Here is a 20,592-nt window from a genome sequence, read left to right as displayed (position 1 = left end):
CTCATTCCTTTATCCTGGAGGCCTAATGGGTCTCACTGTGGAATAAATAGCAAGGAATTGCTATTGTGCAGTCTTGCCAAATGGAAGTCAAAGCACATTTTAAGCCCCAACAACATAATTATTCAAAGACTGAATAGGCAAGTGTAGCACTGAATGCCAAATAAAGGGACATAAACAAGAGTGATGGCTATTTGCATGAACTGAATACCACAAAGCTGATAAAGTTGCAGGCACTATTCTCACAAAAATCATAGCCACATTGGTCTCTCTTTGGTAGCAAATCAAGAGTACTTACCATTTTTGGAGAGAATCACAGCCAAATATTCATGAAAGTAGGTGTTGATGTACAGCAGAAGGCTTGGAGTATGTGCCGTGAGAAAGCTAAATGCAATATTTTCCTTGGGCATGACAGCATCCGCATAAATGGCAGAGCTTGAACTGCTTGCATTTTTTGTGACAGGATAAGGTTCTTGGAAAATATAGGTAACGGAAGTGCTGGCTTCAAATAACGCAGAAACCTCTGAAAGCACATATAAACCAAGGGAATTGTTTCAGCCACTGCATTTTCAGATGTCCCAGACAGGCATGCGCATGAGCTGACTGCCTCAGAAGCAGAACATGGCAAAATGCCCCTGATCCAGCTGACATCACCATTCCTTTGGATGAACAGTGCCCTCCCTTACAGTCTATTTGTCTGATGCATAGAAGGGCAGTGTACAGAGACAGGCCTCTATATTCAACAATTTTAGGGCTTGAATCATAGCTCCACAAGATGGAACAGGTCAAAATGTTGGTCAGTCAAATAAATGCTTAGTTTACTACCTTCTGACAGTTGACATGTAAGGCAATATTCTGTCTTCCCCACAGTAATGACAATAATATATTTGTCCTTTCTAGTCTTCTTTTTAAGCAAAGTCATTATTAAAACAACACATTAATCCAAAGACTCTCACTGAGGGAGAACAGTAGCTTCAAAAGACGACAAATATCTACCTGTGTGTACTCAAACTATAAGATCTCACAGTTATGTTTTCAACACGCAACACAGTCTGGCCATGAAATACATGCATGTGACAACAGCAGTTTTCCTAATGTGAGACACAGCAAAGTCAGGATGGTAATATCTTCCACTACTGGCTGATTACAAGTACTCTCTCCAATAAAGCAGATCCGCCACTATAGCAGTATCTCCTAACAGGACACTATGCGGGTATTCTATATGCCTCCCGTGACATCGGTGCCAAATCCTCAGCTCATGTAAGTGGGCATAGTTCTATGGACTTGAGTACAACTAAGCCAATTTACACCAGCAGATGATGTGGCCCACTTAGCCTGTCGCATTTGTAAAGTGAGGGGCAGTCACGGAAATTAAAACACTCACATTGCACCTTGCTGTTATTGAGCAGTGATTTTGGTAGTTTCTTCCTCTCCCAAAGAGCATGTTATCTAAACTGGTTGCTCTTTATTTGCCCTGCTCCTTTTTCTGGTGTTGGCACCAACTCCTAAAAGCCAGCAAACAGGTTCAGTGAGGACACGCTCATCAGAAACTAAACCATGCAAATCCATTTTCTCCTGAATGTTGCACATTTATTTTTGATGTCTCTTCTTATGGCCAGGTTTAGATGGGTTATCACAGTGATAGCAACAAAAATAAAAAGATTAACTCTTTTTGTTACATCATTGTTCCAAAATTCTGTAATGAAAAGCCCTTAAGATTTTATTAAGGTGGACAAAGCTGGATGAGGTTTAAAACCAAGCAAATGAAGCATTCATACATGGGAAGAACCATCATGGAAGTTTTCAGCCCTATTGGTTAATGTCTGGACCAAGTTATATACAACTGAATACAGGAATCATGCAATACAGTTGGTAATTTAAGTAACAGTACAGCTTGAAACATCTTAATTTCTGAGGCCACCCATCACTGAAGTCAACAAGAGGAGCAGTTACAGTCCACTTAACATAAACACTTAGTGATGCTCAGAGGAAAGCTGATATTAGAACATACTTCTAATATGGTGGATACCAAGCTGACATGGATGAAATTGTGTTAGATACATTCAGAGACCGCTAAGGACTTAGGATCAAAGCTCTCTGCCTACCTTTCTTGCAGAACGGTCCTTCATAGGCCGAGTTGGTACAATCACAGTAATACCCATTATACTTCTCCACACATTTCCCTCCATTATGGCACAGGTTACCATAACTACTGCAATGTCCTGGACATCCAGGTTTAACACCAGAAGTCATTTTAGCTCTTTCTTCAAGGTCAAGTTTCTGTCCATTTAAATGCAGAGATCGAATACATCCTATAAAGCCCTTTTGTCTGGAAGCTGTTCCCCCTGAAAAAGAGAGAAAAAATAGGACATGCATTTACTGATGAGTCCACAAAGTAATCAAAGCCCTGAAGTTCAATCCATAGGTATAAATATGAATCCATTAAATTTTAAAAATATTATCTTCTGTGTATCAATGCACACTGTAGCAAAAATTGACAGATGGAAAGCCCTGGAAACTAAAGGTCTCTCTCTATCTGTAAGAAAGGACTAAAGCTGTGTCTAACTTTCCAGTTGCCCTTTTTTTCTTTTCTGCCTTATCTATTGCCCTGTTTGGTATTTAAATTGCAAATTCATTTGGGAAAAGATTAGCTTCTTTCTCATAAGTACACATATCACCTAATAAATGAGAAACTCAATTTTTTTTTCTATTTATTGCTATAGTATGGAGTATAAATAACACCCTAATCCCAACATCAGATGAGTTACACATGCTGATGAGTCCAGTTATCAAGGATGAATCATGTTCAGTGCCAGGTTTGATGGCTGAAGGGAAATGACTTTGGAGTCAGAATTTATGCATGACTGACCAACCTGATGTTGCATGTGAATGTTTGTTGTAGGCAAGAAACATGAGTTTGGGTTACAGTTGTGAAATTTATTACAATTGTTAAACATAATTGCATTTCTTTGTGAAGAACAAAGCTGTATGGATTTTAGCAAGAGAGCAGTCCAGTCTCTATAGGCTAATGAGCATCTTAGCTGCCCACTGAAATTTCGAACAGTGAAATGAATAGTTTTCCCTTAGGAGGTGGTCTCTCACAATAATAGTAATTATTGATGACAGTCAGAGTACTTTGTGAAAATATCAACATTTTTATTATCATAGGCTTTGTTAGGCAGTTGCCAATGTTTTGCTCTCAAATTTACTACAATTTTGATTGCTGCTATGAAATCTAACTCTGGCCGATGAATTAATAGCACTTGTAGCCCTTGAAATGCTAGCTTTATTGATAATGCATCAATAAAGAAGAAAGAAGTATGAAAGAAGTTATCTTTCCAAATTCTTCTTCTATAGAAGTTTGCTCAATTACAAAATGCATAACTGATCTTTTGATGAGTCCTTGTAGAAGAGCATCTTTTCTGTCACAAATTGTTTAATTAAATCAAGACTTCTGCAAACTATGAGAATGAAACAACAGTCTGAAAAGCAATCTCACCAAAACAGTATTGTTCCGTTATACTATTCCGACTTATTTTTCTTTCTGGTACGCTAACAGCAGAAGTACTGGATTTGAATTACAATAACTAAATTCAAGATAGTATGTGTAAGAGAGGTTTACTTTATACTAATATTACGGTGTCTTTCTCAGTGAAACAAACATTTTCAAAATCTTATTAAGCCAATTGCTCTTTCCAGATGAATGAACGTTAACTTACTTATTTTAAAGGCCCTCTGAGCACAACAATTGGGCCTTTTGCATTTGCACTGTGTACACATGATCCTTTTCTTTGGAGATTTTGCTCCAAAACCAAACACACCATACAAAATTTTCAGTAATGTCTAAATAAGAAGGAATGTGATTTCTCCCTTTAAAATTACTGGTTACTCTGTTTTCTCTTATACGGGTAGTAACCACAAATTTTTCAAGGATAAATGAAAATTTCCTTGACTCCTTTTGGCACACAAACAAATTCCAGCTGGTACATTTAAATGTAACACTTTAAAGGAACTATTGTTAAGTATTCTACAGATGTCATGTTTACTGAACTGCCCATATTTTTACTGCTCGCTGTAGTGCTTTGGAAAGCTGCATAATACAAGTTTCTTACTCTTCTCCTCTTCTAATGTCTGGAGATTATAGAGCTTAACAGAGACCATCTATCCAATCCTAGATCCACACAGCATCGATTAAGCAAACCTGTTTATTATTTGGGCATTATGGAAGTTTTCCTCTATTGACCAGAACTAATCTTCAAATACATTCTGTGGAAGTCGAGAAAAATGGAAAACAAACAAAAAAAATCTTTCCCAAATTAGAGTAGGAAGAATTAGCAAAGCCTAATAGGTCTGTTGGACTACACAATTTCATGCATGCAATCTAAATGTTTTGTTCAGGAAAACAGATTTTAAGATAATCTTCAGGTACAACAACAACAACAAAAAACAGGGTTAAACGGGGTTAAAGTTGCAAATGTGCAACGCCACTTTCAGAAAGGTACTTATGCAGCTGAATTTTACTGAAAAGCCTTGGGGCAGAAAAGAGAGAGTCTGAGAGGAGGGGGCAAGAAGCACAACTGAGCACCAATAGTATAGCTTAGTGACACAACTGCATAATATATTAAGGTTCTATCAGTGAACTGAGGATTTACTTTTAAAAGCAAAGGCTTTTTTGTTAGTAAGAACTGGGTTAGGGAGGCTGAAGTGAAGAATGTTAGGAGCGTTCTTGTTTTATGTAATGGATGCTAAGAAAATGATAGGGTATGAGAGTGTAAGAACAACAACTGTCATTACTTGGGAGTAGGAGAACTTGCTATGATATTATTCAGAAGACATCCAAGTCACACTTGTTAGTCTCAGACTAAAAGTTGTAGTAAGCAGTCAGGATACACAAGAATTTAAGCCTAGTCCTGGCCTTTAAAACATCCAAAAGTGTCCCCAGATTCTTTTAACAAGAGCAACATCAAACAGGCAAAATATGTCCCTTCTTATTCTCTCCTTCCTTTTCTCTGTCCCCCAAGAAAGTTTCTCAGATATTGACTCTGCCTGTGGTATGTTGTTTTTGCACCACTTAGAAGAGACAGAGGAGATTTCCCCAAGGATTCCTCACACCATTGCTCTCAAGATAAAAGCAGGAACCCAAGCACTTAACTTTGCCAGTCTCTTTAACATACCAAATAAGTAGAACAAAAATTTCTGATCAAGGCTGTAGGCATGAAAGTAACCTCTCAGGATTTTTATTTTGCTTCTCTGATGTTACAAGTCCGAGTGCAAATCCTGTTCTAAAAGAGGTCTGTGAAGATGTCTTTCCACTCTCCTCCCCATCCTGGGGTGTTATGAACACGCCTTCACTGGATAAGACAGCACATTTCATCTCAGACTACAGCATCAGAGAAGATGGTTACAGAACTCCTCTTGGACAACAAAGATACGCCAGAAGATGCAGTATCCAAAGTCACTCATTTTAAATACTGAGAGTGAGTCCATTGAAGGGAAGGATTTTTGTCTGTTCCTTCAGACCAAATTGGCCTGCTGCTTGTGCCAAATTGGCCTGCTACTGCACAGAGTTCGGTCAAGCTGATATTATTCAGCTTGTAAACTTGTTCAGGATTTGATCCTTCTACTGTAATTTTTTTTCAAATTAACAGAGGAACATAACCAGGTACAAGGATATCTATCCTATTGCTGAGGATTATAAAGCAGCCAGAAGCAGTTAGATACCCAATGCCCTCTAAAAGAAAGTGAGAAATGGGTTTCCAGTTCCTTTAGGCTGCTCTAAAATTTGAGCTTGTTTGATTTTGGGTAATCCTCAATGTACTGGCAATGAAAATTCATTTCTCCCTTTCGCATTGCACACACAGAGAAAGCTATCCCAGAAGCCCGTCACATACTCCACGTGTGCCAATGTTGCCCTTAAGCAGACTGTCTTTATTCTAAATTATTTTAACAAGTGCAGTCATAGAAAAACTCTTTTTGGTACTACTTAGATAAATACCTAAGTACCTTATGAGTCAATTACACAATAAACACACCAGCTAATCATATAAACATTGCATAATCCACCCTTTTGCCTCTTACTGACTATTCATAACTATTTTGCCTTAACAGAGAGAAACCATAATTGAATACGGTCAGACATTTATAGAAAGTGATGGAATAAAACAAGAATTGTAAAGCTGAATCCTGTCACATTGTATTGCTATTGATAACAGGGAGAAAGGAGAGGTATTAGATTTGAACTGCTCTATTTTGACTCCTCTCCTTTTGCTTTTACCTCCAGGTAAATCCAGTAAGGAAAGTACACTTTCTATGGCATGTGCAAGAAATCATCACTGCAGTGGAATCCTAGGAGCATCATGCACTGAAGATTTCTTGCACATGGTATGTGGCTGCTGACTTGCTCAGACAGAACAAATGCTTAGGTTCTGCTCCCCCAAGGGTGAACATCCCCAAATACAGACATGTAGGGAAAATGCCACCTTGGCAAAATGCAAGAACAGACAAAACCACTGTATTAAGTACAAAGCAGTGTAATGAAAGGTGTCTTAAACTTCCAAGGAAAGCTAGGCCTCCTCAACTCCAATCCTTACAAAATATTTAAAGGCTGATTAACTTGCTCAGAACATCAGTATCGTTGGACCAGAAGTAAACGAAGCACACCTCAAAGACCACTTAAAACTGACTGCTTTGTTAAGTTTTCTTGAGAAGGCTTCTGTTCAACTTTCTTTGTAATAAATCGCAGAAAGCTAAAAGTTTGTTTGTCAGACCAACTTGAAAATAAAACAAAACAAAACCACCATGAATACACAAACTTAGGAGCAAAATCTTTCTATTACAAACAGTCTTAAATGTATCTAATTCTCAGGTTAAGGAGGAAAACTCTGGGCAAAACTTAAGCAAACAAATTGGTCAGAAAACAGAAACAGTTGACAGGGAATTAGTTGATCCAAATTAGCAGAACTCTTTTGAAATTATGTTATGTGCCAATTGCCCCTGTAGTCAAATTTTATAAAAGCCCAGGTTTATATGTGATATACAGTATATAAGCCTCCAAAAGTAAAAGAGACAAAACAGTCTCACATATGCTGTACATATATGCTGATTGCTCTCAAGCAAAATGAAAATGATCATAGTTTGAAAGCTAAAATGGATATCCATTCAATCATCATTTTAGTGGCACATGCTGCTAATACAGTTTCTTTACCCCAAAGGATCAATAAATCTTTCCAAAAGATAAATAAAGTAAATTTTGATATTGAGCTTTATTTATGAGATTTACAAAATATTTGAATTGATTCTGGAAAAGAATCAAGAACAAAAAAAGGTTCTATCTTAACGACTTTCACAATGAAAACAAAGTTCTATGTTTAAATGAAAAAAATTTATGAAGATTAAATTTAAATATACTTGGAAAAGTTTTAAAACAGCAAATCACATCAGTTACATAGATCATTAATTAAGAATGTGAATACTAACTGTGGAAGCCCCTTAATCACTGTCAGTATGCATACTGCTGCAGAAACAAATATGTTGTGGATTATGGAAGAGGAGAATAATATGTGCTGCTGTTTCTTTCCTTTTTTTTACAATCAATGTTGTTTATGTATTTATTTTTCAGATGGGATAAAATTCGCTCTGCATGGTTCAGGTATTAAATCAGTTGGTTCCTATTAGAGACTGGAATGAGACCTTCAGCAGAGACAAATTATGCCACATCTGCGTATTGTTGGACTTCTGCCACCTTTCCCTGAAGTATCTGGGGACTTCAGGGAAAGGGTTAGAATCAGAGACCATTCAGGTTTCTATCTCTTCTGGCTGCTCTTAGAAAAACTCAGAACATCACAGACAGTTTTGACCTTCAATGTGGTTTTCCGTGGTAGAGTTAAGGGCCAAAACCCACTCTTATAAGCAATAGTATTTACTCAACCTTGCATTCAGGGTTCAGTAAAAATGTGTATGAAAAACTGAATGCAGTCAAATTACTGAAAGTGAGAACTTTCTATCCCTCTACTGAGATAAAGTAACTATGTCCTAGGGTATACTGTAAATACTAAGTATAATCAGAGAAAAAAATACATAGGGTTGAAAGTTGCTACTGGAGATCAACTGGTCTAACCTCTTCCTCAAGGTATGCCTACATTCATAGTTAGATCATGTTGCTCAGGGTCTTTTCTAAGAAAGTTTTGATTGTCTCTGAGCATGGAGATCACACAGTCTCTCTGGGCACCTGCTTCAGTGCTGCACTACTCTCATTGTGAAGATGACTGTTTCCCTTACCTTTCTGCAGCCTGCAGGCTACAACCCTGCTAATACAGCCTTGTGTGCAGCCCACAAAGGCACACTGTAGATTCACTTCTCCACCAAGGCCAACAGGACCTTTTCTGATCAGTGGCTACCCATCCAATCAATCCCCAGTTTGCATGGATGCATCACTATTCTGCCCGAGGTATGTGGCTTTGCATTTGTCTTTGCTGATAACCTCCTACTGGCACATTTCTCCAGTTTGTTGGGGGTCCTTATCTACCTTGGATTTCCATGATGCAACTCATTGATTATCACTTTAAAATCACCATGAAGTTGGTTCCAGTAACCGGTTTATTATGCAGAGAAACAAGATTATACGCAGATACTGCTTTTCAGATGCGAGACAGTAAGCAGCTAAGACATATCTGATAGATGACATGATAATACCTTCATTTTTACTCCTTTAAAAAGAAACAGACCAAAAATTTGTAAAAAACTATCAATTCATTAAGTTTTCTAAGTCTTCTGTTTGCAAACTGTAGCTTGGTTAGACTTCTCTGATGTTTCTAAGGTGCCTAGCAGCCCAACCCTACTGTCCTCAGGCCCTGTCTCTCATGGAACCTCTTTCTAGGATCATCATTTGAGGAACAAGTGATAAGCAGCATGCTTCACACCAGAAAGCAGAAACCTTGTACTGTGACAGTTTTAACAGAAATAAGTTCTTCAGTGGACTTTTCTCAGGCTGAGAGAACGTTTTAGGTACAAATCAGTTGCTATGACGGAAGGACTCCTGGTCAATGATACAACTCTATTTATTAACAAATTCATTCCTTCTGTTCAGACCCCAGTAATTATTGCACACATACGCTCTAACAAGCTCAAATAAATACCTCAAAATCTTCTTAATTCAAGAGGTGTGGATACACAGGTAAACTTTACTAAAATTAGTTGACAGACTGAGGTTTGCCACACCATTTTGGCTAAATAAGAGAATTCATTTTAAGGAAAGAATTGGTAATTATTTGCACAGCCCTGAATAAGAAGCAGGTTACAACCTACTCCATCACAGCATGGAGTACTCAGAGAAGCAGTGTCTGAATATTGAAAAGGGAGAAGACCCTTTGTTATCCCAGATTATATTATCAAATACAAGCTGGTCCACCTCTAGTTTTCATTTACATGGAAGACAGAGAAACAAACTATATGCAAACAGAGGTTTTTTGTTTGTTTGTTTGTTTTGTTCAAGAACACCTTCAGTTAAAATAGCTGCATTTGCTTTGGCTGTGTTCATAGTTCTCTCACACACACACTTTATAGCCAAATGGCAGGCGTGTTTGAAGGAACAGATTTTAAGCACATATTGTCATCAAGCTTTGCCACTGTAACTTACAAGAATGTATGCCTTTTACATTGCATTGCAAAAGATCACATTTCCTACAGCAAATTACATAGTCAGTGCTGCACAAAAGGAAATAACTAATTCTTTTGCAACAAATATGTTTCATGCACTCTTAGACCCCAAAAATGCCAGCTAGTATTGTAAGGCTAACCTTTCTGTACTAAGTGCTTTGAGTGTAAAGGTAGTAGTTTTGGTTTGACTTATGTTGCTTATGAAGGAGCAGAAGAGGAAGAGGCAGAACTAGGTTACCACACCTAAGCTCAACAGTGAAACAACAGCATTACCAAGGCATAGACATAGAAATACTGCACACATCTGCAGAAACCCTTAAATGGTCCCTACCTACAAATAATTGGCTGTTGAGCTGCAAGCGGAAGTGCCCCTCTGCAGGTGCCTCCAGGACCTTCTTGGGGAGGTTATCCACTTGCAGAGATGTTTGCTTGAGGTTCCGCTCTGCTCGGACATAGTGCCACTGGTTGTCATTCAGGGGTGTGGAAGACTGCACGATTGCCTCTGTGGGGCCATTCCCAACATCTACAGAGAAGATTATCTCTTTGGGGGCTGGAACACACAAATAGATGTAAAGAGAAAGTAAAGATCTGAATTAAATAGTGGTTTTGACATCAAGAAATCTTACATAAATATAGGGTCCATTAACTTTTATGTCAGCAAATAGTACAGCATCATTTACCTCCCATCTTCTACCCAGCAGCTTATATGTAAATCTAAGCCAGCAGCCTCACTGTTTGATCTCTGCTGTGAATACACTTGGCTGTGGGTACCCATCTTTTTTTTTGCTATAACAATTATGGTGCCCTAGAAATTGTAATTTATTCTCTTTTGGAAGTAAAAGTGCCAAACACTGTACTAAAGTCACACAAAAGCACTTGGACAAATAATGCTGAGATGGTGGAAAGGATGAAGGAACTGTTTCTGACTAAATCTTTCAAAATGCGTGTTCTTAACAGAACGTGGTTATATGTGGTTGGAGAGAAACCTTCAAGCATTTGTTTGCATGCATAAGCCTGACCCAGGAAGCAAGGTAGAAACAGAAGGGAAAAAAAAAAGTTCACTGGTGATCCTAAACTAAAGGGTCATATGTAACATGTCCAGAGATAGCAAGGCTCCTAGAAACAGAACAGTAACTGAAAAACAACAGTAATATGAAGGAGTCCATCTTCCTCTGCTAGAAGCCTGAAAGGGGCCAGAACTCTTTATCATTTTTGTTACTAATTATTTTCTTCCTAAAATGCTAAATACACCAAAAAGGGCAAGAACCAGGCCCACAGACCGCACAACAACCAGAAGGTTTTGGATTGAATACTCGTAAAAACCTGTTATTTTCAAGCCCAACAAATTGGATTGGTCTGGTTTTGGAAGCTGCTTCTTAGATAGTTAAGATAGGAAACACTCCATAGGGAGAGACAAAGATCTATTCTGAGCCCCTGCATCTGGTAAAAGGCCATTTCCTTTTGAAGCAGCTGGTCTGTGGAGCTTCCTTGATACAAGGCCTTTAGGCTGCAAATTCCATCTGGCAGCAAGAAACACACCACATAACTACCAATGAGAAGCCCAAGTTTAAAAGAAAAAACTTTCTTCAAATTTTTAAATAACTAATTTCTCTGGGAGCCCAGGTATAACATACTTTCAGAAACTTTCACTAAACAATCCTCTTAATGGCTTGCAATATTTGTCATATATTTGACACCAAAACGCCATTTTTACTTCTATATCCCTGAGAATGAAATGCAGTACACTGAAGTACAACCAAATTGGACTTTGATGTGCAATTAACAGTAAATCATACCTCAGTACCTTGTGATAATGCACCATGACATTTACCATTGGTTTAATGAATTGAAGGGCCTCGGGGTCCATTTTTATTAAATTTTATGTTGGGGTTACCATAAGCATATTATAAAATGCATAGCACTCAGTTTGTTTTTCCTAAGCTTGACAGAATTTGGAATACAGAAGTCATATTTCATGTCAAAGCCACAGTACCCTTCTGTCACTAATAAAAATTTGAAGTCATCAGAACAGGAGTGAGGTAAAAACCTACTCACTAATTAAGTTCCCTACTCCTCTCTTTTATACATTAAGTTGCAGTTGTACTACAGTCATTTATTAGATTTTGAAGTATTCAATGCCCATAACAACTTACCCTGCATTAGCACTGTGGTCTTCATAGGCTCTCACCTCATAGTACAGTACCCTACACACTGAATTCCTCTGAAACACTAGGATTGCATCGTACTGGACATATCATTGAAAAAGAAATAAAAGTAACCATGAGAGTTGTTTGTATTACATTTTGCATCTCTCGACTAAAATTGCAGTCTACAGGCATGTCTGCTGAGTAGCTCTTTCTCTAAGGAGGTAAAATGGGGAAAAAATCCTGTAAATTTAGTCACCTCTCGGTTTAGGAAAGAAGAACTGAATCACAATAAGGTGAAACAAAATGATCAACATTATACAGAGACACTCTGGCAGGAGAGAGAAGTCTGTGTCTCCATCTTATCCTCTCCAGGCTCTTCCAAAAGTCCCAAGACAGAAGTAAAAAGTCCTTCCCAGTTTCCTGCTCCTGTCAAATTGGGCAAATACATTGTGATTTCCCCATGGTGAAACTTACAGCTTATTTCAACTCGTATGAAGTCCTTAATCCCCAGGTTTTCCAAGAATACCCCAGAGGGAGCTGTGGTTTTGAAGAAGAAGGAGATGTCCGCGCTGACCTCGGCATGGAAGGTGGGGAAGTGCAGGTAGGAGGCCTCTGTGTTGAAGGAAGCTGCGTTCCAGAACTGCCCTGCAAACACAACCCCCTTCTCTGTAGTTAAATTGGCACAGGACAGCAGCTGTGAGCTGCACGTGGAAAGATAGCGTTCATGAGATAAACACGTTTAAAAAACAAACAACGAAACAAAACAAAGTAACATCAAAAAAAAAGAAAAAAAAAAGGGACGTCCTGTTCCTCTAGAAATTGAGAAGAGCTAGTACTCACTGTCTCCATAGCAACGCAAAGGGCCAATTTTCCAGGCAGCCTCAGAATTTGATCTGTTTGTGTCAGTGATCACTATCTGAGTTACAGGCAAATGGTCTTTGAAAGCGAGGAGGCCGGTATCATTTGTCCTGGATTATAATAAACAAACAAAAAGAGACATTAACCACAGACAAATCCCCAGCATTCCTCACGTAAGGCAATAGCTGAAAGATGCTTACTTAAATGTATTTGCAGACTTACTATAAGACTTGTGACCAGTACACATTGCTTAAGATACATACATGCACACATATGCTCTATGCTCAGACACAATACTGACCCCCCGAAGACACTGCATTTTGATACATGATACTGTCTGGTATCTAGCTGTGCTGAACGCTGGTGAAGCAGAGGCAGAGTGCTGCCCTTTTGCCTGACAGACATTAATGTAAAACAGGCTCTATTGGGTTTCCTCAGCAGGATGAATTTGATGTGGATCAGGTATAAGCCCAAATCTGAATTTCTGTTAAGTTAGCCAGAGACAGACAATGGCATTTGTGCTGGTTTTATGCTTTATCCTAGCAGGAGAAGGACATGTGATACCTGATGCAGCGTGCTGTTAGCATGGGGCCGCCAGACAATACCTGATCCAGCTTGAAGATGGCTACTATACAATCGACTCAGCACACTGCAGACAGTTGAATTGGCAGTGAGTTTGCAGTGGATCAACCCTTTGCATTACACGTCTGAAATTTTTGGGTCGGCAGCTGAAATAATAAAGGCTGATTTACTGTATTGCCCAACTACAGTCTCTTGTTTGTATCAGCTGCGTTTATTGTTGAGCTATTAACTTACACATGACTGCTAAAAAGGAAGAGAATGGGAAGATTATTTTCTTTTTAGTCTGAGTGTCTTGGGGAAAGCAGTGTCCTCAAAGTGAAGCATGACATTTCATGGCAGCCCTCTGGTCCCTAAAATGATTCAGTAGCTTTGACTCTGGCAGGGTATACAGATGCACATTCATTCCACCTTTCTTCAAGGACTTAACCAAGTCCCTCAGGCATCCAGCCCTGACCTTACCAGAGCTGAAATCCCCTCTGGAGGTATTTCTCTATCTATTGATTACAGAGAGACAAGTGCTACTGCATCTCATCTCCAAAGTGATGTGTTCATCTTCCCCTAACTCTTACTCAGGGCTGAAGTCTGTTGTGAATCCAAGCACATAAGTCTGGTACAGCATTCTTCATAGAGCCAAACCTCAGTAGTTTTGGAGAAAAGGAACCCTAGGTCTGCATGGCCAAGCAACCTGCATGCAGGGTCTGGACTGATCTCACCCATATGCTCAGAGGGGTAAACTTCATGCTGCACACAGGGATGGCAACAACGACCAGACACAAGGTAACAATAATCCCAAATTTATAGCCACTCTCTTTTATGCATACATGAAACAAAGCCTCAGGAAACAGATTGCACTTTTTGAGTGAAATCATTGCCAAGGAGTCTGACATCCTAGGCAGGATCCCAGACTATATGCTGCTCAAAATGCCACCTTCCACAAATGTACCCCTCATTATAGTTCCAGCTGTGGGAATAGACATGATATTTCAGCAAAGAAGTAATCAAGATGAACAACACAGCTGTGCTCTGACACAACCTCGGATGTTTACTTGTCTAACTGCTCTATTCTGATTAATGTTACAAGACATAGAAGGGGCATTTTCATCTTTTTGATAAAGGCTGCAAACATTTCATTTATTTTTCATTGTTTCTAACTGCATGCAGCAACAGTTAATTGTCTTGTAATTCCAAGGAGAAAAGGAAAAGTACTTTCTTTGACCCTAACATTTTTTCTTGCTTCAGTCTGACATGTAGATAATTACAAAATGCAGAAAGATGAAATTCCCACACATAAGACAGAGTGATGCCTTCAACAGAGACTGACACCTTCAATAGAGACCGACATGGAAATGTACCATGTATGAAAATCAAATGTACGTGGTCTCCAAACCTCTTCATTGAGGCCTGTCAGAAGCACTGTCATGTAGCTTATTGTATCAATCCTTGAAAGTCAGTGTAAATGCTCTCAACAGATTATGAAACAGTTGTAACAGAAGCTGATCTATTTGAGTATTTCTTAGGAAGATAATTAAATAAAGCATTTCAGGGCATAGTAGGAAGAAAAGTAGGTAGAATGAATGAAAGAAAGGCAGAAAGATTTACAGAAATAGGACATAAAATATGCAATATACACATGAATAACTAAATGACATTTACATTAAAAAATAAAAAAGATTTTTCACCAAATATCCAGGGGTTTTTCCTGCAAATTTATTTTTATTCAAAAAAATAGTGCAGACTTTTGACTAGCTATGATCAATATTACAATAAAAATCAGTACCTTCCTGCAGCTACTGCTGAAGATACTTACAAAAAAAAATAAACGAAATGGTGATATTTTAAAGATATCTATTCCACATCTCTGAGAACTGCATCACTTATTAGATAGTCTGTTATATTGCATGAAGTTCTTTTATATCGAACTTTATGACTCTGAGTTTTTACTAGTTATAAGCCAGCGTTACTGAGAACTTTAGTAGCACAGCTCATTTGTGAGAAAGAAAAATATTCAAAAACAATAAAAATCATCACTTTTATGTTAATGTATTGAAAACTCAATCAAGTTTCTCTGGAAGCTCAAAAAGCACATTTCATGTATTCTAATCTCTCTCACAGAAGAAGAAAAAAAAAAGACTTGTACAAGAATACATGCCTCATACTGAAATAAAGCCTATCAGAAACATTCTACCCTTTAGAGAATGTGTTTAGAATGGAAACAACATACCTATTGTCACAGTTAATTACTATTATTCCATGATGAGTAATCAAATTTTCGGTGAAAAATCAACACTTAGGATGTTTCAGCTAAGAAAAGCAAAAAAGATATTTGAAGACACTATAAAGCAACTTGTGGAAGCTAAAGTTTGAGTATCTTGAATTCACGGCCTTTTAAGTTAAGCTTATTTCAAATTCAATTTCTTATAAAGCACCATGATTCCTCATCTCTTTATGTGGTGCATCATGGTAGCCTCTCAAACACAGTGTATTATGTCTCTGAGAGGAGCAAGAGAGTTTCACGTACCTGTACAATCATTTCCTGCAGGCACTATTGTAGCACTACAAAATACAAATATTCCAGGATTTGGACAAAACATTTGGAATTTTGCCTGAAGAGGGCTTGAGGGTTCACTTTTAATCTACCACAGTTGTCAAAGAAAAGGTGTTATTACCTGATTAGAAAGCACCTGCGTTACAATGTGCACACATAGGATTTAGTCTTTTAAACAAAAATAAAGCCTTGTTAGATTCACTGCTTTTGCATTTGTTCCCTGAGCTAGATTTTACATATATGTATTTTAATTTAACACTTCACATACACTTAAGAACAGATTATACTTGGTTTTCCACAACTGCTTCTCAGCTTTGCCAAAAACACTACTTTATTTCTCTCAGCAGGCTTCACATAGCACTCCATGTCCACTTCTACCGAGTGCACTTTTTGTACCAGGCTACGTCCCACTTCTCAACACCAGCGGGTCCTGCCTGTGCGATGCTCTTTGGCCGGGAATGTGAGTTAAGACCTGATTTCACACAAATCAAAACAGTCTTTATCCCATTCTTGAAAAGAGTTCTGTACGCACAGAATATGGTGCAAATAAATTTGGGAAGAACTTCTGCTTACCTGACTAAGCATTCAGTTCTGCACAAATTCAGATGAAAATTTTAATGTTTTTCGGAGTGTGGAAAGCGCCTTCAGTTAATGCCCCTTTCTCTAAGCTCTTTGCAAGAAGAGCATTATCAATTTGTACTTACCAAAACAAAAACAAAACCAATAGAGCCTTTTAAATTTAATTACCAAAATACTTTTTAGCTATGGGTATTAAATACAGTTGGATGTCAACTGTGGATCCATGTCTGAGTATTAATGGCATTGACCTTAAGGACTTCCTCAACAAGTTATGAGGCAGGTTACACATCAAGCAAATCCTCTACATATGAGAAAAAAACAAACAAACAAACAAACAAAATCACGTTTCATTGCAAATGCAGCAACACTAAATGCGATAGTGCATCTGGTTACTTTACAGCACAGTACAGGTAGTCCTACCTGTAAATGATGAACAACTATTTTGATGGTAACATTAGGAGACTATTTTTCTTTTTCCTGCATACTAATAAATACTCCAAAAGTTCTCACTCTGTGGTATCCCAACAGCATAAATCATCATATATTGGTAACCTCAAAGTAGCTGTTTCCATATTTTTGTCTACCATATGTTAGACCAGTAGTGTCATTAGACATAATTTCTTCTCATATGATCCTCTATTGGTATGTTTTCTTTTTATACATTAATGAAAACTTTGTTGGGGTCTGTGACTCTGTAGCTCAGATATTCAGTACAGATTTTGATGAACACGGTACATTTGGGGAAAAGAATGCTATCAGCAGCAGATGTCAATGAACAGCATTAGGAATAGGCCAGCAAAACAGGCTTCCGTCACATAAAGTTTTGAGCCTTGTGCAGGACAGATCATTAATAATCCAAAGGAATACATTTTAATTACTATCTTGCAAGTCACATTAATGAAAAAAACAGCAGCAGAAGGGGACATATGTAACCGGTGAGGGCAAAATGCAGTTGCTGCTGGAATTAGAAAAGAGAAACAGAGAGAGTTTGGTAATGATAGTAATGAACTGATTCCTGACACCTCAGGGGCCTGCTACAGTCAGCTCTCTGCAGGCAGCTTTTCTACTTTGTTGACAAATGCAGCCATGAAGGCAGATATGCAAGACAGCTCTATACAGGCCAGGTCACCTCCGGCAGGGTTTATTTATGAGCTTGCATCAAGTGCTCTACAGAGTTGCCTACCCTGCTTCTGAGGCAGTGGATTCAGCGTGGGATAGTGGCTGAGCAAACAAAACCTGTCAAATCCAGGCTCGTCAGAAGCTGGGTTTCTTTGCCCTGCTCTCCTCAGCCCTTCCAGTTTCAGCACCCCAGCTCTGGCAGAACTCTGCACAAATACAGCTTGTCCAGAGAGGGCCTCATTCACCTCCTTGGGGCTTTCCTCCTCCTTGAACAATGAACAAAGCCAGATATACTCAATACATCTCAGGGACACACAGTGGGTTTGACAATAATAGTATCTCACCTCACCCCTTTTTTTTTTTTTTTTTTCCTTCCTTCATGCCCTGTGGTTCCCTCATTGCCTGCAGTACCTCAAAGGCATGGTAAAGATGTGAATGTGCATTACTATAGAAATAGGAAGACTGAAAGGCTTAGTTTTCCAGTGACAAAGGCTGTTCTGGAAGATAAAAGAAGAGGATACTCCTATACCAATATCTTGTGTATACATCTATAGAGGGGACTCCTATAGTTTGAATAATAAAATTAGATGATCCATATAAAAGAAGGTCCTTCAGTTATTGGTCACAATCAGCAAATGCCCACCAAAGTCTGTTGAGACACCTGAGATTTTTTTTTTTTTGTAAAAAATGAATTTCAGAGATGACATTCTTTCTGTACAAAATAAAAAGCTGTAAAGTTCCCCAAATTCACAAGGTATTCCAGTGAATGCAGTCAGCAAGAAAGAGGTTTGGTTTGATGATTGGCTTCAATCAAGCAGTTGCATTTGAAGTGAAAAATGGATTCTAGACAGAGAGACCAAAGTAGCAAATGGACTTCAGGACAGTCATGCACCACCATGGCATGAAAGAGGTTCCTCCCATTTCAGTGAAATGTTTGGTGAGCAGCAAGACTTTCGCTGCCAAGGCAAGAGAATTTTCCTTGAGATGAAAGACAACCTGGGAGAGTTGTTTAAGGATCTGAAGGATCTCTAGAATGATCTGATGATAGTGCAACCCTCCATGCATTTCAGAAATGCTTTATTCTTCAGATCTGTTTTAAACCTTTCCCCAGTAATGCCTACATCAAGAACACACCTTCTTTTTGAAATAGGGCACATCTTTTAGGAAGACAATCTCTTTCAAGGTAACTGCTTGAAGTGATGGCAAATCCGTCTCATCTACACATAACTTGTTCTAATAGTTAACTATTCTCAGCTGAGGAAAGGGAAGAGAGAGGAAGAAAAGATTTTTTGGACTAAATTTAACTTCAGCTTGCAGCTACTGGACCTCAGTGAATTTTCCCATCCACTAGCAAGAGCTTTCAACAACTCTCCTTTTTTGGAGGCATGCACAAACTACAGTCAAATCATATTTAACACCTTTCGAGATCCCTTACTTGGGGTCAGGGTGCCAGCCTGTGCCTCTCCTCCCTCAGCAGAGGTCATCTCCCATTCCCTAGTAAATACCAACAAGTTACTCCACTGTTCTGCAGTGACAGAACTGGCTGGCATCATACTGCAAAGTTAGGAAGTATGGTGAGGAAAGGAGTCAGGAGCTAGATGGAAAAAGGTATTTTTCACTAAAATTATTTAAATAAAAAGGGAAAAAATTCAAAAGACTTTCCCATACGGAATGCAACTAATTATATTCCTGTTCATCTGGCCAGCATAACTCCAGGGGGACTAACAGCGTCACGTCAAGTAGGAGACTAGAGTTAGCAGCTGGCTCAAGTGTCTGCTTAGATATCATTTAAAAGTCAGCATGCCTAGAAGTGCATATTGTGTTCTGCCAAACACCTGGCTTAGGACTTTTTTTCAGATGTTTTCTCTTGTTTTCTGTTTCTTTTGCTACTCTGAGAAATTAGTACGTTCTTCTGCACCCAACACCGAGTCTAGGGAAACAAAATCAAAGCAAAATCCTCAGCCTGTCTCCTCTTCCAAAGTATGCTCCAGCCACTCATGAATTTCTACCTTGGAGCTGCACTGAGCAGCCTGATTTATCTAAAAAGAACAAAAATGATTTTCTGGTTTTCCACTCTGCAGCACCCATTTTATTTCATGCTAAGGCAAATAAATGCATCTACTACTGTCTTACTCCTTTCAAGATAATGTATAGCAGGTTAAAGTCACAGTTCAGATCTCAGCAGGTTTCAGATTCAAATGCTCATTATATATCAGGGGGTCAGTGTTCAAGCAGAGAAGCACAAAAGTAATCTTCAAGAGGCATGAAATTTCTTATGTTTAGAAATTCTTTGTAAAGGTCACTTTTTTTTTTTTTTTAAGCTTTTGAACAGGCAACCTGCAACTTAGAATACCACTTAAAAGATGACCAGATTTCTAATGGATTTTAAAAAAAGGAAAAAAGAAAAAAAAAGAAATAAGAAAAAACACCTGTACCCCCAAACCAACAAACAGTAGATAGTTTAGCTGAGGAAATTTCTGTGTGTGTCCTGCTATCATCAAGAAATTAGGAGACACAAGCAACTCTGTGAGTCACCACGCTAATGAAGCATGATATGTAACATCTCTCTCCCATGAGGGTTTTCCAAAATCTAATAGAAGTGTAAGCTTATTCTTCCTTAACTTCCTTCTTGTGGATTTTAATTGGCTTTTTCCCCTCAACCTGGCATAAATTTTCACAGAATGTGTAATTTCTAATACTTTGGAGATTTCTACTTCTCTGTCAAATATGTTTGAAGTTTATCTTCCTGTTCAAAATCACTGTGTGTGGGAGGGGTAGGGGGGCAGGTGATAAACACACCCAGCATAACTTGCTTAGGCTTCATTTCCTTAGGAGACTCATCTGAAACACTATAAAACCGCATTTAGTTTTCACCTTGCATTGGTTGATATGACCTTGTGGTGCACTGTCCTGTGATCTCAGGCTACCAGCACAGCATATTGTAGATCAGCAGCTCACCAAACAAAGAAAAATGTGGATGATGAACGCAGCCAGGCACCAGTACAGATACATTTCATGCTCATGTACAAACCTTACCAAAGTGTTTCTGGTAACCAAACATTAAAGAAAAGATAGATCAACATGCACAGTGAGGCATTTCTGTGCAAATCG

The 20,592-nt window shown here is 38.5% G+C and overlaps 1 protein-coding gene across 3 annotated transcripts in view; it reads right to left on the bottom strand.

The window, feature by feature from the left end:
• CNTNAP5 (contactin associated protein family member 5) overlaps nucleotides 1-20,592 on the bottom strand; it is a 285,697-nt gene that overhangs the window by 34,003 nt on the left and 231,102 nt on the right. For all 3 annotated transcript variants that reach the window (XM_048050395.2, XM_048050396.2, XM_013178329.3), the window contains 5 exons: nucleotides 12,639-12,766; nucleotides 12,273-12,443; nucleotides 9,983-10,201; nucleotides 2,103-2,342; nucleotides 296-520 (listed from right to left, as the gene is read on the bottom strand). In XM_048050395.2, the coding sequence (XP_047906352.2) occupies nucleotides 296-520; nucleotides 2,103-2,342; nucleotides 9,983-10,201; nucleotides 12,273-12,443; nucleotides 12,639-12,766 (983 nt within the window). The remainder of the gene's footprint in view (nucleotides 1-295; nucleotides 521-2,102; nucleotides 2,343-9,982; nucleotides 10,202-12,272; nucleotides 12,444-12,638; nucleotides 12,767-20,592) is intronic.

This window comes from Anser cygnoides, chromosome 6 (assembly GCF_040182565.1).
Source record: "Anser cygnoides isolate HZ-2024a breed goose chromosome 6, Taihu_goose_T2T_genome, whole genome shotgun sequence".
In the NCBI taxonomy this organism is placed as follows: Eukaryota; Metazoa; Chordata; class Aves; order Anseriformes; family Anatidae; genus Anser; species Anser cygnoides.
This window is presented reverse-complemented; position numbering and strand designations above follow the sequence as displayed.